This window comes from Amblyraja radiata, chromosome 12 (genome assembly GCF_010909765.2).
Source record: "Amblyraja radiata isolate CabotCenter1 chromosome 12, sAmbRad1.1.pri, whole genome shotgun sequence".
Taxonomy (NCBI): Eukaryota; Metazoa; Chordata; class Chondrichthyes; order Rajiformes; family Rajidae; genus Amblyraja; species Amblyraja radiata.
Genome location: NC_045967.1, coordinates 344,601 through 358,671, shown reverse-complemented (window position 1 = coordinate 358,671; position 14,071 = coordinate 344,601). Strand labels below are relative to the sequence as shown.

The 14,071-nt window shown below is 45.9% G+C and overlaps 1 protein-coding gene across 2 annotated transcripts in view; it reads right to left on the bottom strand.

Annotated features, from left to right (window-relative positions):
• The window catches only part of ophn1 (oligophrenin 1), a 281,908-nt gene that overhangs the window by 63,054 nt on the left and 204,783 nt on the right, over positions 1 to 14,071 (bottom strand). The window contains exons 19-20 of one of the 2 annotated variants that reach the window (XM_033030095.1): positions 10,788 to 10,935; positions 481 to 825 (exon numbers count right to left, since the gene is read on the bottom strand). In XM_033030095.1, the coding sequence (XP_032885986.1) occupies positions 481 to 825; positions 10,788 to 10,935 (493 nt within the window). Of the gene's footprint in view, positions 1 to 480; positions 826 to 10,775; positions 10,936 to 14,071 lie in introns of both variants that reach the window. The other variant, XM_033030094.1, reaches the window with a different exon arrangement.

Sequence of the window (14,071 nt, the reverse complement as noted above, 5' to 3'; positions counted from 1 at the left end):
AGGGTCGACGTAACCTTGTATATACTGTGTACACAAGGCAGAAGATGAGGAAACCTTTAGCTATATTTAAGAACCAAAGAACTGCAGATGCTGGTTTCTAGCAAAGACAGACACAAAGTGCTGGAGTCACTCTGTGAATAATGAACTATATTTACAGTTACCTCCACTTGATTTGGAGATGGACGTGTGCCCAAGGTACCATTGCATTGGCATTGGCCAGGATCACAGTCCCAGCCTGTCATCACCCTCTTGTCTCTACCTGTTCCAATGGCTGGAACTAAGGGCAAAGGTGAGTTACTGAAATAAAATTCCTTTCTTGGTCACATTTGATTTTGTTACAGTTCAATTCAATTTAAAATGGTGAAATGAGTCAGGCAGGGGCTTAGAAAAGGAACGAGGTTTCTTTCCAATGTATTAATAGAGATGGTAAAGTTAATATTCCATGCCCGTCCAACATTAATGCGTATCAAATGCATTTACCATCATCAGAGTAAAACATTTTGGAAGAAAGTGCCTTTGATTGAAAGGATGATGCTCGAGAGACACCGGCAAAGGTCTGGTCTGACACAGGTGCCCCATTTACAAACTTTAGCCCCATCTTTAGACCGCCTTCTTTCAATTTTGGTGCAGGTTTTCCTCCGTCCGTCTCTGAGTTCTGGCTGCCGGCAGCGTGTCGAGCAGGAGCCTCGATGTCTGCCGCACGCACACTGCCCAGGATTGGCCTCGCCGATCGCTGCAGTGGGGTTGGGCTGGGGGGGGAGCCCACAATGCCCAGCTCCAGATGATGGCCTCCATTTGCATTTTGGTTTGCGTTCCCTGCGCCACCTGTAAAACAACAAAGGCAGTCAACATTACGGGCGCAAGAGGTTGAAGTGTGCTTGAAAACCAAGTGAACAGGTCCTCCTCCTTTTTTTTTTTTTTAATCAAAAAATGTGTTCAATTATTAAAAAATAATATTTACACTACAATAAAACAAGCCAGAACCCACCCATAATACAATACAAACATATATCCATAATAAACTACTATACAACTATGATACAATCCTTATTGAGGATACATTCAACACTCTGCAGAGCCCAGCAGTACCAGAACTCCCTCAGGGTGCCCGTGGACAGGGCGTATTCCTTTTCTAACCGCACCCGGGCACGGACATATCCCCGGAAAAGAGGCAGGCAGCCGGCTCGGGTAGAGCCCTCCACCGCCTGGCGCCTTGACGCGGATGGCCAGCTTGGCCAGGCCCAGGAGCAACCCAATCAGGACATCTTCAGCCCTACCCTCTACCCTACGCACAGGGTGTCCAAAGATGAGGATGGTGGGTGCAAAATTCAGCCAGAATGCAAGGAGCAGCCCCTTTAGGTATTCAAACAGTGGCTACAGCCTCACGCACTCCATGTACACGTGGTACACAGACTCTTCCAGCCCGCAACAGTGGCAGGCGGCTGGCGAGTCTGTGAACCGCGAGAGAAACAGGTTGCAGGAAACTTCTCCACCCCAGGTCCCCAATGTAGAGGGGGAGAATAGATCCTCCTCCTGGGATGAACAATCCCAGGCTGGGTCATGTACGTATACAGAGTTAATAGGAACACAGATCCGGAATCTATACTGCATCCGTTCCCCAAATTCCTGCTGCAAGGAAGAACTTTATAGGAAGCAATTAAAAGTAAATGTCTTAGCTGACAGTTAAGAAAAAGCCATATTATTCAATCACAAAACATTTCCCCTTGTTAGACTGTGCCACCCAGGGCAGCACAGTGGCGCAGCAGTAGAGTTGCTGTCATACAGCGCCAGAGACCCAGGTTCGATCCTGACCTCAGGTGCTGTCTGTGTGGACTTTGTACATTCTCCCTGTGACTGCTTGGGTTTTTTCTCCAGTTTCCTCCCACATTCCAGGGATGTGCAGGTCTATAGGTTCATTGGCTTCTGTAAATTGCCACTAGTGTGTAGGATGCAAAATTGGGATAACATAGAAGGTGTGCGGGTGACTGCTGGTCCTGTGGAATCAGTGAGCCAAAGGGCCTGATTCCATGCTACATCTCTAAACCAAACTAAACTAAATCAGCTACGCCTCTATCCCAGCTGTTCTAAGGTTCGATCCTGACCTCAGGTGCTGTCTGTACTGTTTTTGCCCATTTTGCTTGTGGCCGCATGGGATTTCTCCGGGTGTTCTGGTTTAAGCCTACATTCCAAAGTCATGCAGGTTTGTAGGTTAATTCGCTTCCATAAACTATCCCGAGTGTGTAAGAATAGAACTAGTGTATCGCTGGTCAGCGCAGTCTCAGTGGGCCAATGCTGTATCTCTCAGCTCAATTATACAGCACATATATATAGTCATTAGAAAGATAAACCAAGTATTTCTGGTAACACTACATTCATAATAAATGGAAACATGTTTGAAATGATGTGAACAGTCTCAGTGAACTTATGCCTCATAATGGCATCTCTGGACGGAACTACAGCTCCTTGCTAGCCTGGTATCACATTGATACACCCGCACTGTGAAGGTGCATCACAAAATAGAGAGAGTACAGAGGAGATTTACTAGAATGTTGCCTGGGTTTCAGCAACTAAGTTACAGAGAAAGGTTGAACAAGTTAGGGCTTTATTCTTTGGAGCGCAGAAGGTTAAGGGGGGACTTGATAGAGGTTTTTAAAATGATGAGAGGAATAGACAGAGTTGACGTGGAAAAGCTTTTCCCACTGAGAGTAGGGAAGATTCAAACAAGGGGACATGACTTGAGAATTAAGGGACTGAAGTTTAGGGGTAACATGAGGGGGAACTTCTTTACTCAGAGAGTGGTAGCTGTGTGGAATGAGCTTCCAGTGAAGGTGGTGGAGGCAGGTTCGTTTTTATCATTTAAAAATAAATTGGATAGTTATATGGATGGGAAAGGAATGGAGGGTTATGGTCTGAGCGCAGGTATATGGGACTAGGGGAGACTATGTGTTCGGCACGGACTAGAGGGGTCGAGATGGCCTGTTTCCGTGCTGTAATTGTTATATGGTTATATGGTTATATGGTGCAGCCCAGGGAGGTAGTGGATTCAGATGCAGCTGCAATGAAAGCAATAATCTACACTCGTCAGGACTGATCCATGTTGGTACTGGACAAGCCCTTTGTCCAACAATGTCCATGCCAAACATGAAGCCAAATAAAACTAGGCCCCTCTGCCGCCATGTGATCCATATCCCTCCATTACCTGCATATGGAACTATATTCTGCACTCTGTATTTTACCCTTGCTCAACCAAGTGTACTTGAGTATGGTGTGATTGCATTTATGTACAGTATTATTTGATTAAATAACATGCAAAAACAAAAAAGTTCACTGTACCTTGGTGCACGTGGCAATAATAAATCTAAACTTATCCCATTTCTCTAAATAAAGTGCAGGTATTTCAACTATTAATCTTACAATGGTGCTGATTTCTCAGTCTTTTAGTGAGGAGACTCAAAATAGTTGTAAACTTCAGTATGTGTCTGCACTGGAACGGGGATTTCTGCAAACCTGCGCTGGAACTGGCTCTCAACACCAGCAAAACCAAGGAACTGATTGTGGACTTTGGAAGGGGTAGGATGGGGACCCACAGTCCCGTTTATATCAACGGGTCATTGGTGGAAAGGGTCAAGAGCTTCAAATTCCTGGGCGTGCATATCTCTGAAGATCTCTCCTGGTCCCAGAACACTGATGCAATTATAAAGAAAGCGCCTCTACTTCCTGAGAAAATTACGGAGAGTCGGGATGTCAAGGAGGACCCTCTCAAACTTCTACAGGTGCACAGTAGAGACCATGCTGACTGGTTGCATCGTGGCTTGGTTCGGCAACTTGAGCACCCTGGAGCGGAAAAGACTCCAATAAGTTGTGACCACTGCCCAGTCCATCATCGGCTCTGACCTCCCTACCATCGAGGGCATCTATTGCAGTCGCTGCCTCAAAAAGGCTGGCAGCATCATCAAGGACCCACACCATCCTGGCCACACACTCATCTCCCTGCTACCTTCAGGTAAAAGGTACAGGAGCCTGAAGACTGCAACGACCAGGTTCAGGAACAGCTTCTTCCCCACAGCCATCAGGCTATTAAACTCAACTCAAACAAAACTCTGAACTTTAATAACCTATTGCATTGTATCTGCTTATTTATGTGTGTGTGTATATATATATTCAATGGTATATGGACACACTGATCTGTTCTGTATTTATTATTGCCTGCAATATTCTGTTGTGCTGAAGCAAAGCAAGAATTTAATTGTCCTATCTGGGACACACGACAATAAACTCTCTTGAATCTTGAATCCATTTCCCTCCAAAATGGTACTAACAGAATGAAGACCAGGGATGTTTGGCTGCCACGTCTTAGTTGGAGGCCCTCTGCAATTTGATTAATCGGGACCCATGCAGGTGGCTTGTAGAATGAACCATAACAAATATTACAAATGTAGAGTAAACTTGCTCCTAATTTGGCAGAAGGAGCAGTCCTGAATAATGTGGGATCCATGGAATATAACTGGCCTTCAAGCAATTGCTTTTGATTTCATTGTTCAATTATTTTCTGTTCTTTTTAAAGGAAAGTACTTGAAGTAGCAGAATATACTGTATGAGCACCATTCACCCCACACTCCTTGCCCCAAGCCTGAGCCACTCACCTACACCCAAATGGAAGGATCAATAGCTGGCAACCTTATAGCTAGAGAGCCAATCCACTAAATCCTGACAAAAAATTAAATATTTAAAGGCTGGTGTGGCTTTCGGTTAAGTTTGGATCAAGCTTTGGTTTTAGGGATCTACTTCAATGGGAAAAAAAATGGTCAGGGATCCTGCAAAGGTTAAACCTCTTAAACGATTTGCCAGTCAGTTGGATTGAAGCCCACTTTAGGGGGTCAAACCGGAGGGTGGTGTTTGGCTGAGAGAACCAAGATCAGGATGATAAATCCCAGATACACATAAATCAGACGATCCACTCGCATTACAATGAAGGGCCAGGAGATTACTGCGTGCCAGTATCCACCACTCTCCCTGTACCCCATACCATAGGGTGAGGAATCAAAGAGGCTTGCAAGGAAGAGTAGCCTCCTAGTCCACTGTTCGCAGTCACTGCGAATGGGGGGAAAGAAAGTCGGCTCTTCTCATTAACACAGGCTCGCTGAATAAAAATCCTTTTACGCCAGCTCTGTAATTAGGATTCCAATGCAAAGACCGCAGTTAAAATGCAGAACCATATAAAAAAAATGGGAAAACAGGGATCTTGATCATTTCTCCAGCAAACAGCTGCAAGCAATTGATTCAACCAGACAGCACCGGTCTCACGAAAGAGACTGGCACTGGCGCCAAGCGTCCCACGCCTCAGACACATATACGATTAGCGCTATTAAAACCACCATCCACCCGCCGCTGGCCGACAACTGACTGATTATTGGAGCAAAGTCCATGTGTACAAATTAAAAAGAGAAGGCACAACCCTGCGCAGACACTGCAGAAAGCATACATCAGGCGCCAGTATCTTATTAACCATCTCAAGGCCCTCAGTCTTACTCTTGGTTCCGTAGAAGGCTGGAGAGAAAGGAAGATAAATTAACCATCCGTTCAACGTTGATAGTGTCGTCACCTTACCAAATATCTGGGGCTTGGCTCCCATTCAATTCCATTGGAGCTACTTCAGGAGAGTGCCCTCTTGGAAAGAGGCACATTCCCTAAACAGGCTGCTTTGTAAGGATGGGACCTGCGTTTACACTGACAGCACATTGTGATTGAAAGGGAAGAAAGGAAGATTCCAGGGGTATGCTGTATTCACCAGCTGATGTACAGTACACTCCAGAGAGGAACTTCAACACTAAAGCCATGACCTTGGGTAAATTCATTCAACGTCACAGAACCATGAGTTGCAATCCACAATCTTTAACTTTGGTCTTATTCTATATCTTGCTCACATAATACCAGATCTGTAATAAATAGTAACAAAAATAGGCCCTTTAAGGCAGCCCCACCATTGAATAAGATGATGGTTAATCTGACCAAGGTCTCTGCTTGCCTGCTGTCCACTACTGTCCACTTCAGCCTTGAACTCAATTCAACCTTTACATCTCTTTGGAATATGTAAACACAAAGAGTTACAACCTTTGTGAAATAAGTAATCTTCTTGTGTGCTTCTAAATGAATGATGACTAATTCTGGAACTAGGCTCCCTAGTCCTCGATTTCACCAGGAGTATGGCACTCTTCCATGCCCCTGGGCATGATGACTACTTTTTGTTTCAAACTGTAACTGAGTACACGCCCAACATGTTCAGCCTTTCCTCAAGTCAACTCCTCAACCGGTGAATCTTCTCAGAATTGCCAGCAATGCAAATATGCCCCTCTTTAATTAATCAGACCAAAACGGTATCCAGGTGAATTCTAACCAAGGTCATTTACAGTTGTGACATCACTTCCCTATGTGCATATTTCAACTTCACATATCAAGGCACATAGATCAAGACTGGCGCTGCTGGTAATTCAAAATGAATTATGGACAAACCAACCGTATAATCACATAACATCTTGTTGCGCCCATCCAGTTCGATGTCGGCACACCTATGAGGTAGTACATTTACTGATTAGTTTATAGTTTAATTTAGAGATACAGCATGGAAACAGGCCCACCCGGGCCGACAAATGATCACCCTGTACGCTAGTTCTATCCTACACCCTAGAGGCAATTTATAGAAGTCAATTGACCTACAAACCTGCATGACTTTGGGATGTGGGAGGCACCCAGAGGAAACCAATGCGGTCACGGGGAGAATGAAAAACTCCGTACAGACAGCACCCACAGTCAGGATCGAACCCGGGTCTCTGGCATTGTAAGGCAGCACTGTGTCTCTGTACCATCCAAGATTAAAATGGACATAATATTATCCTGCAAGGTTCACGGGGTAACTATTTGTTCACCCTTCAGGATTAGCCAGCTGTGGCCTTGATTCTGTGCAACAAGTTGGGACAGTGATGGAAAATGAGGTTCTTTGGGGATACCATAGCTAGAAAATTAACAAGCAACTTGGCCAGGGCACCCCAGAATCTCTTCAAACTCCCCAGCCACACTCCAGTTACTCTCTGGGCTAAAACATCTGCTTTAGAGAAGGGAAATCACTTTGCAGCCAGCAAACCGCCAAGTTTAATAATTCTGTTAGAAGTTACAGTTGAATAGCCAAAGAATAAATCATTCTTTATTGAATTAAGCAAAGGAACAATCATGAATAAGAAAACAAAAAATCTAAATTAAAGCAAATACTAGATCTGTGAATCATTTTACAAATAATAGAACAGAAATTACAAGCTGACTTTTATTGAATGTTATTCTGTGATGAAATGAACCAGCAGAGTATTTTGGGTTCAGCTACATTAACACTTGCTCAGCGGAAAGGGCATTCAGGACAAGAACTGTTGTTAATAAAAGACTAATTCAACCAAAGTGCATACTAAAATTTGTCAAGTTCCACAAGAACGGTTCGGAATAATTTATTTAAATTTCCAAAATAAACTTTATTCAGGATTTTTAAAAATGTATATAACAGTGTACCCATAACCTAACACACTACATACAATCTATAAAGACCAACTAACCTACAAACCCACACTGATGGCACAGTGGCGGTAGAGTTGCTGCCTTACAGTGCCAGAGACTGGGTTCGATCTTAACTATGGGTGCTGTCTGTACAGAGTTTGTACGTTCTCTCTGTCACCGCGTGGGCTTTCTCCGGGTGCTCCGATTTCCTCCCACATTCCAAAGACGTGTGGGTTTCTAGGTCAATTGGCTTCTGTAAATTGTTCCTAGTGTTTAGGATAGTGCTAGTGTATGGGGATCGTCTGTCGGCGCAGACTCAGTGGGCTGAACGGCCAGTTTCCTCGCTGTATCTCTAATCTAAACTAAACTTACCTGGCCACCACCCTGGCCACGCTCTCAATTAACTTCTACTATCGGCAGGAAGGTATCGGAGTGTGAAAATTTACTGAATATTTGTATATTATTTGTTTTCAATGAGAGGCGTTTATAGGCCTGTTATGCTTTTGCAAGTGAGAATATAATTGTTATGTCATCAGTACACATGACGAATGAACACTCTTGAATCTAGGCTCTAAAAATGCAAGGCTCCTGCGAAGGCCTTAACATCACCATTCGGTTCTAAATCAGACGCCCTGCCCTAAGGGCAAACATGACTCCAGCAAACAACCTTACAACTGATTCAGGCCCATTGCCTACAAACATCAACTAATCCTCCATCCACCTACACTGCCTGAACTACTATCCATTTCCAGTTCGACCGTAGAACCAACCAATCCCCGTCTATCGATACTCTCCTCCGCCTAGCGGAGCTGCTCCTTACCCTTAATAACCTTTCGTTTGACTCCTCCCATTTCCTCCAAATACATAGCGTAGTTATGGGCACGCGCATGGGCCCAAGCTATGCCTGCCTCTTTGTTGGGTACGTCGGATAATCCTTGTTCGAGGCGTATCATGGTCCTTCCCCGAACTCTACCTCCGCTACATTGACGCCTGCACCCACACACAACTGACTGACTTCATCCATTTCACCACTAACTTTCTTCCCGCACTCAAATATACCTGGACCATTTCCGACATTTCCCTACCATTTCTTGACCTCACAATCTCCATCGCAGGTGATAGACTACTGACCGACATCCACTATAAACCCACTGACTCCCATGGCTATCTGGACTACACTTCTTCCCACCCTGCTTCCTGTGAGGACTCCATCCCCTACTCCCAATTCCTCCATCTACGCCGCATCTGCTCCCAGGATGAGGTGTTCCACACCAGGGCATCGGAGATGTCCTCATTCTTCAGGGAACGGGGGTTCCCCTCTTCGACTATAGATGAGGCTCCCACCAAGGTCTCTTCTATACCCCTTGACTCTACTCTCACTCCCCATCCCCCCACTCCCAAAAAGGGCCGAGTCCCCCTTGTCCTCACCTTCCACCCTACTAGCCGTCACATACAACAAATAATCCTCCAACATTTTCGCCACCTCCAACGGGATCCCACCACTGGCCACATCTTCCCATCTCCTTCCCTGTCTGCTTTCCGCAGAGACCGCTCTCTCCGTAACTCCCTGGTCAATTCGTCCCTTCCCACCCGAACCACCCCCTCTCCGGGCACTTTCCCTTGCAACCACAAGAAATGCTACACTTGTCGCTTTACCTCCCCCCTTGACTCCATCCAAGGACCTAAGCAGTCTTTCCAGGTGAGGCAGAGGTTCACCTGCACCTCCTCCAACCTCATCTATTGCATCCACTGCTCTAGATGTCAGCGATGAGATGTCTCGATGAGACCAAGCGTAGGCTTGGCGATGGCTTCGCCGAACACCTCCGCTCGGTTCGCAATAACCAACTTGATCTCTCGGTGGCTCAGCACTTCAACTCCCCCTCCCATTCCGAATCCGACCTTTCTGTCCTGGGCCTCCTCCATGGCCAGAGTGAGCCCACCATAAATTGGAGGAGCAGCACCTCATATTGCACTTGGGTAGTTTACACCCCAGCGGTATGAACATTGGCTTCTCTAATTTCAGGTAGTCCCTACTTTATCCTCCCCTAAACAGAGGAGATTTACTAGAATGTTGCCTGGGTTTCAGCAACTAAGTTACAGAGAAAGGTTGAACAAGTTAGGGCTTTATTCTTTGGAGCGCAGAAGGTTAAGGGGGGACTTGATAGAGGTCTTTAAAATGATGAGAGGGATAGACAGAGTTGACGTGGATAAGCTTTTCCCACTGAGAGTAGGGAAGATTCAAACAAGGGGACATGACTTGAGAATTAAGGGACAGAAGTTTAGGGGTAACATGAGGGGGAACTTCTTTACTTAGAGAGTGGTGGCTGTGTGGAATAAGCTTCCAGTGAAGGTGGTGGAGGCAGGTTCGTTTGTATCATTTAAAAATAAATTGGATAGTTATATGGACGGGAAAGGAATGGAGGGTTATGGTCTGAGCGCAGGTATATGGGACTAGGGGAGAATACGTGTTCGGCACGGACTAGAAGGGTCGAGATGGCCTGTTTCTGTGCTGTAATTGTTATATGGTTATATATGGTTCTCAGCTCTCCCTCAGCCCTCTAGCTCCACCTCTTCCTTTCTTCTTCCCCCTCCCCCCATCCTTGCATCAGTCTGAAGAAGGGTCTCGACCCGAAATGGTGCCTATTTCCTTTGCTCCATAGATGCTGCCTCACCCGCTGAGTTTCTCCAGCATTTTTGTCTACCTTCCAATTTTAGCACTTTACTTCATATGTTAAATGAATACAAGGCTAGGAGTATGGGCTTGGAGAGAGGATCCAGTGGATCTCCAGCCTTCGTAAAGTTGTACCACAGTGGGTGATGTGTCCAAAAGGGTTAAACAAAATTCAATCGTGTGTTGTGACACAGACCATGAGTGAGATATGGGCACCCAGACCAATTACCACCCTTTATGTTCCCTCCAACATGCATTGAATCGTTTCTCAGCATTGTGCAGGAATTAGAGTAGGAACGAACCGCAGATGCTGGTTTAAACCAAAGATAGACACAAAAAGCTGGAGTAACTCTGTGAGTCAGGCAGCATCTTTGGAGAAAAGGAACGGGTGATGTTTCGGGACAGGAAGGGTCTCGACCTGAAATGTCACCAATTCCTTCTCTCCAGAGATGCTGCCTGACCCGCCGAGTTACTGCAGCATTTTGTATCTATCGTGTGCATGAATGAGGCAGGTACTCCGCAACATACTGAACGAGTAGGCTTGTCAACGTCACCACTCTACACCTACAAGGATGCTGACCTTCCACGTCCACTGAACCCGACATGCTGAGATTGGGGCGATGGCGAGCCGGCCGCTTGGAGATTGTGATTGGCTGCCGTTTCCGAGGCGCCGCTCTAGGTGGCGGTATTGGAGGAGCAGCGTTATCCTCAGGCAGGGACTGGAATATCTGTTGGGTTGAAAGTAAAACAGGGACACCAGTTAAACAGAAAACTCTTCAGAGTTTAGTTTACGAATACAGCATGGTAATAGGCTCTTCAACCCACCGAATCCACGCCCACTATCTAGAACCTGTTCACACTCGTTCCATGTCTAACACACGAAGGACAATTTAAGAACTCAATTAACCTACAAACCTACATGTCTTTAGAGTGTGGGAGGAAACCGGAACACCTGGAGGAAACCCATGTGGTCGCAGGGGAAAATGAGTAAACTCCACACTGACATCACCCATAGTCAGGATCGAACCCGGGTCTCTGGTGCTGTGAGGCAGCAGCTCCACAACTTATTCAATAACATTCTGCAATGCATTAAATGAAACTAAAGGGATAGCATTTCTGTGACTTTTCCCCAAACTCATGCCATCATTTTGGCAGGCCACCCCGAGTTCTTCAATGAGTATCTATTGGGGCGATCCAGGAAATACCTAGTTCCACCAGGCCAAGTGGAGATCTCGAATAGTGATATCAGGAAAAGGCCGAGTGCAGAGAAGGCCGAATGATTGAGAGAGGGTGCTGTGTGTGGAATAACTGAGCAGTCACAGCTCCATGTCTCCATGGTGTGAGGCAGCCACACTCACGGACATATCCGTGTAAAGCTAGCTCCCCCATGTGGCCATGCAGGGCATCACAGCTACTTCAGTCACCGATTCAACCCGCACACTTGAATGGAAACCATGGTGAAGGTCATCGATCCTTAGTGAGTTGTTTTAAACACACATAGACTTAAAGGGGTCTGGATAGAGGAGAGACTCCAGTGCCTGAGGGCTGACACAGTATTGTCCCCTGCGTAGGCAGGAACTGCCGATAGACACAAAAAGCTGGAGTAACTCAGTGGGTCAGGCAGCATCTCTGGAGTCGAGTCGAGACCCTTCTTCAGACCCATTCCTTCTCCCCAGAGATGCTGCCTGTCCTGCTGAGTTACTCCAGCTTTTTGTGTCTGTCATCAGTTTAAACCAGCATCTGCAGTTCCTTCCTACTCTGAAGAAAAGTCTGAAGAAGTATCTTGACCCGAAACGTCACCTATTGCTTCTCTGCAGAGATGCTGCCTGACCCACTGAGTTTCTCCAGCTTTTTGTGTCTATCTACAATATTGACCCCTGCTGGGTTTGCATTGGGCAAGTGCCAAACTCGTGTTGTATTGCTGGAGCACAAGAAAGCGCTACAAAATGGGATTCAGAATAAAATGTATTGCACGACAAGTGTCCCCAACACAGCTGCCGGCTTCAGTTAGACTACAACACTCTGGGATGGTCAACATTACTATCCCACTCCAAACCATCAGGCAGAGAAGCTTTGCTGACATTCCAGCACAGTGCTGCTGGGTTGACTGCTGCACTGGCAGAAGATGAATGGGAAAGGAATGGAGGGTTATGGTCTGAGCGCATGTATATGGGACTAGGGGAGATTATGTGTTCGGCACGGACTAGAAGGGTCGAGATGGCCTGTTTCCGTGCTGTAATTGTTATATGGTTATATGGTTATATGGTTATATGCACTGTCTTTTGGTTGACATCACATCCCTTATTGTACTCATGGGCAACGTGAAATATCCCAAGGCGCTATTTGAAGAGCAGGGCAGCAACTGGATAAATATTCATACTGTAAACATTTACAGGATATTTACAGGGTTCCCCCCCCCCCCCCCCCTCCCCCCTCAGGAAAAATGAGACCTGGCCACTTTCATATCAAGACCTTTCTGTGGGTAAATTGGCTTCAAATAAACTGGCTGTGAAACACTTGGACCTGGTGAGTGGTTGCCAAAGCCAATGGGTAAATGTAGGTCAAAACACAAAGCACTGGAGAGACTCAGCGGGTCAGGCAGCATCTGTGAAGGAAATCTGCCGACGGTAATGAATCTGTGGAATTCACAGCCACAGATGGCAATGGAGGCCAAGTTATTTGGTATTTTTAAAGCAGAGATTGACTTATTCTTGATGAGAAATGGTGTCAAAGGTTATGGGGAGAAGGCAGGAGAATTGGATTGACAGGGAAAGATAGATAAGCCATGATTGAATCGCGGAGTAGACTCGATGGGCTGACTGGCCTAATTCTGCTCTGAGAACTTATGAAATGGGTCATTTTGGGACTATTTTTCAAATTGTCTATCCATTTCCTCCACAGATGTTGCCTGACGCAACCGGTTACTCAAGCACTGTGTTTTGCTCAAGATACAAGATACATTTATTTGTCACATGTACCAGTTGTACAGTGAAATGTGATCACCATACAATAAAATAAAGAACACAACACACGATAGTCCAACATAAAACTTCCCCACACAGCAGAATCAGCTCAGGATTCCAGCATCTGCAATCCCTTGTGTCTGTATAAATGCAGGTCTATTGTTTGCATCACAGGGAGAGATGCAAGTTGCAATCTCCTACGGGTTCCCTGCAACCGCCAATATCTTCCTCATTGTGTTTACAGTTCAGCCATCCCACATGAAGAATGGTTCACACTTGGCTGCGAGAGGAGATACACGTCAACTATTCCCAAGCGGGATAGGTGATGACACACAACACTGCTCTCCCCTTTACTCCTCTGCTGACATTTTCCAGCAGTAAGAGTTAGAGTCATAGAGTCTAGCAGCTTGGAAACACACCCTTCAGCCCAACATGTCCCATCTACACTAGTCCCACTTGCCTGCGTTTGGCCCATATCCCTCACAACCTGTCCTATCCATGTACCTGTCTAAATGTTACTTAAACATTGCAATAGTACCTGCCTCAACTACCTCCTCTGGCAGCTCGTTCCATACACCCAGCGCCCTTTGTGTGAAAATGTTTCCCCTCAGGTTCCTATTAAATCTCCCCCCCCCTCACCTTAAACCTATGTCCTGCGTTTCCTGTTTCCCCTGCTCTGTGCAAGAGACTCTGTGCATCTACCCGATCTATTCCCCTCATGATTTTGTACACTGTATGCTATCATTTCCTCAGCTGCAAAAGGAAATTGATGCATCGGTCTCACTTCAAATGCTGGATCAGCCACCTCTGCAGAGACTAAAGGTGAAACCTAGCCTTCTGGTCTGCAAGAAATATCACTCTTATTAATGGTTTAGTGTCACTTTTGTGGTACTGTTACTCG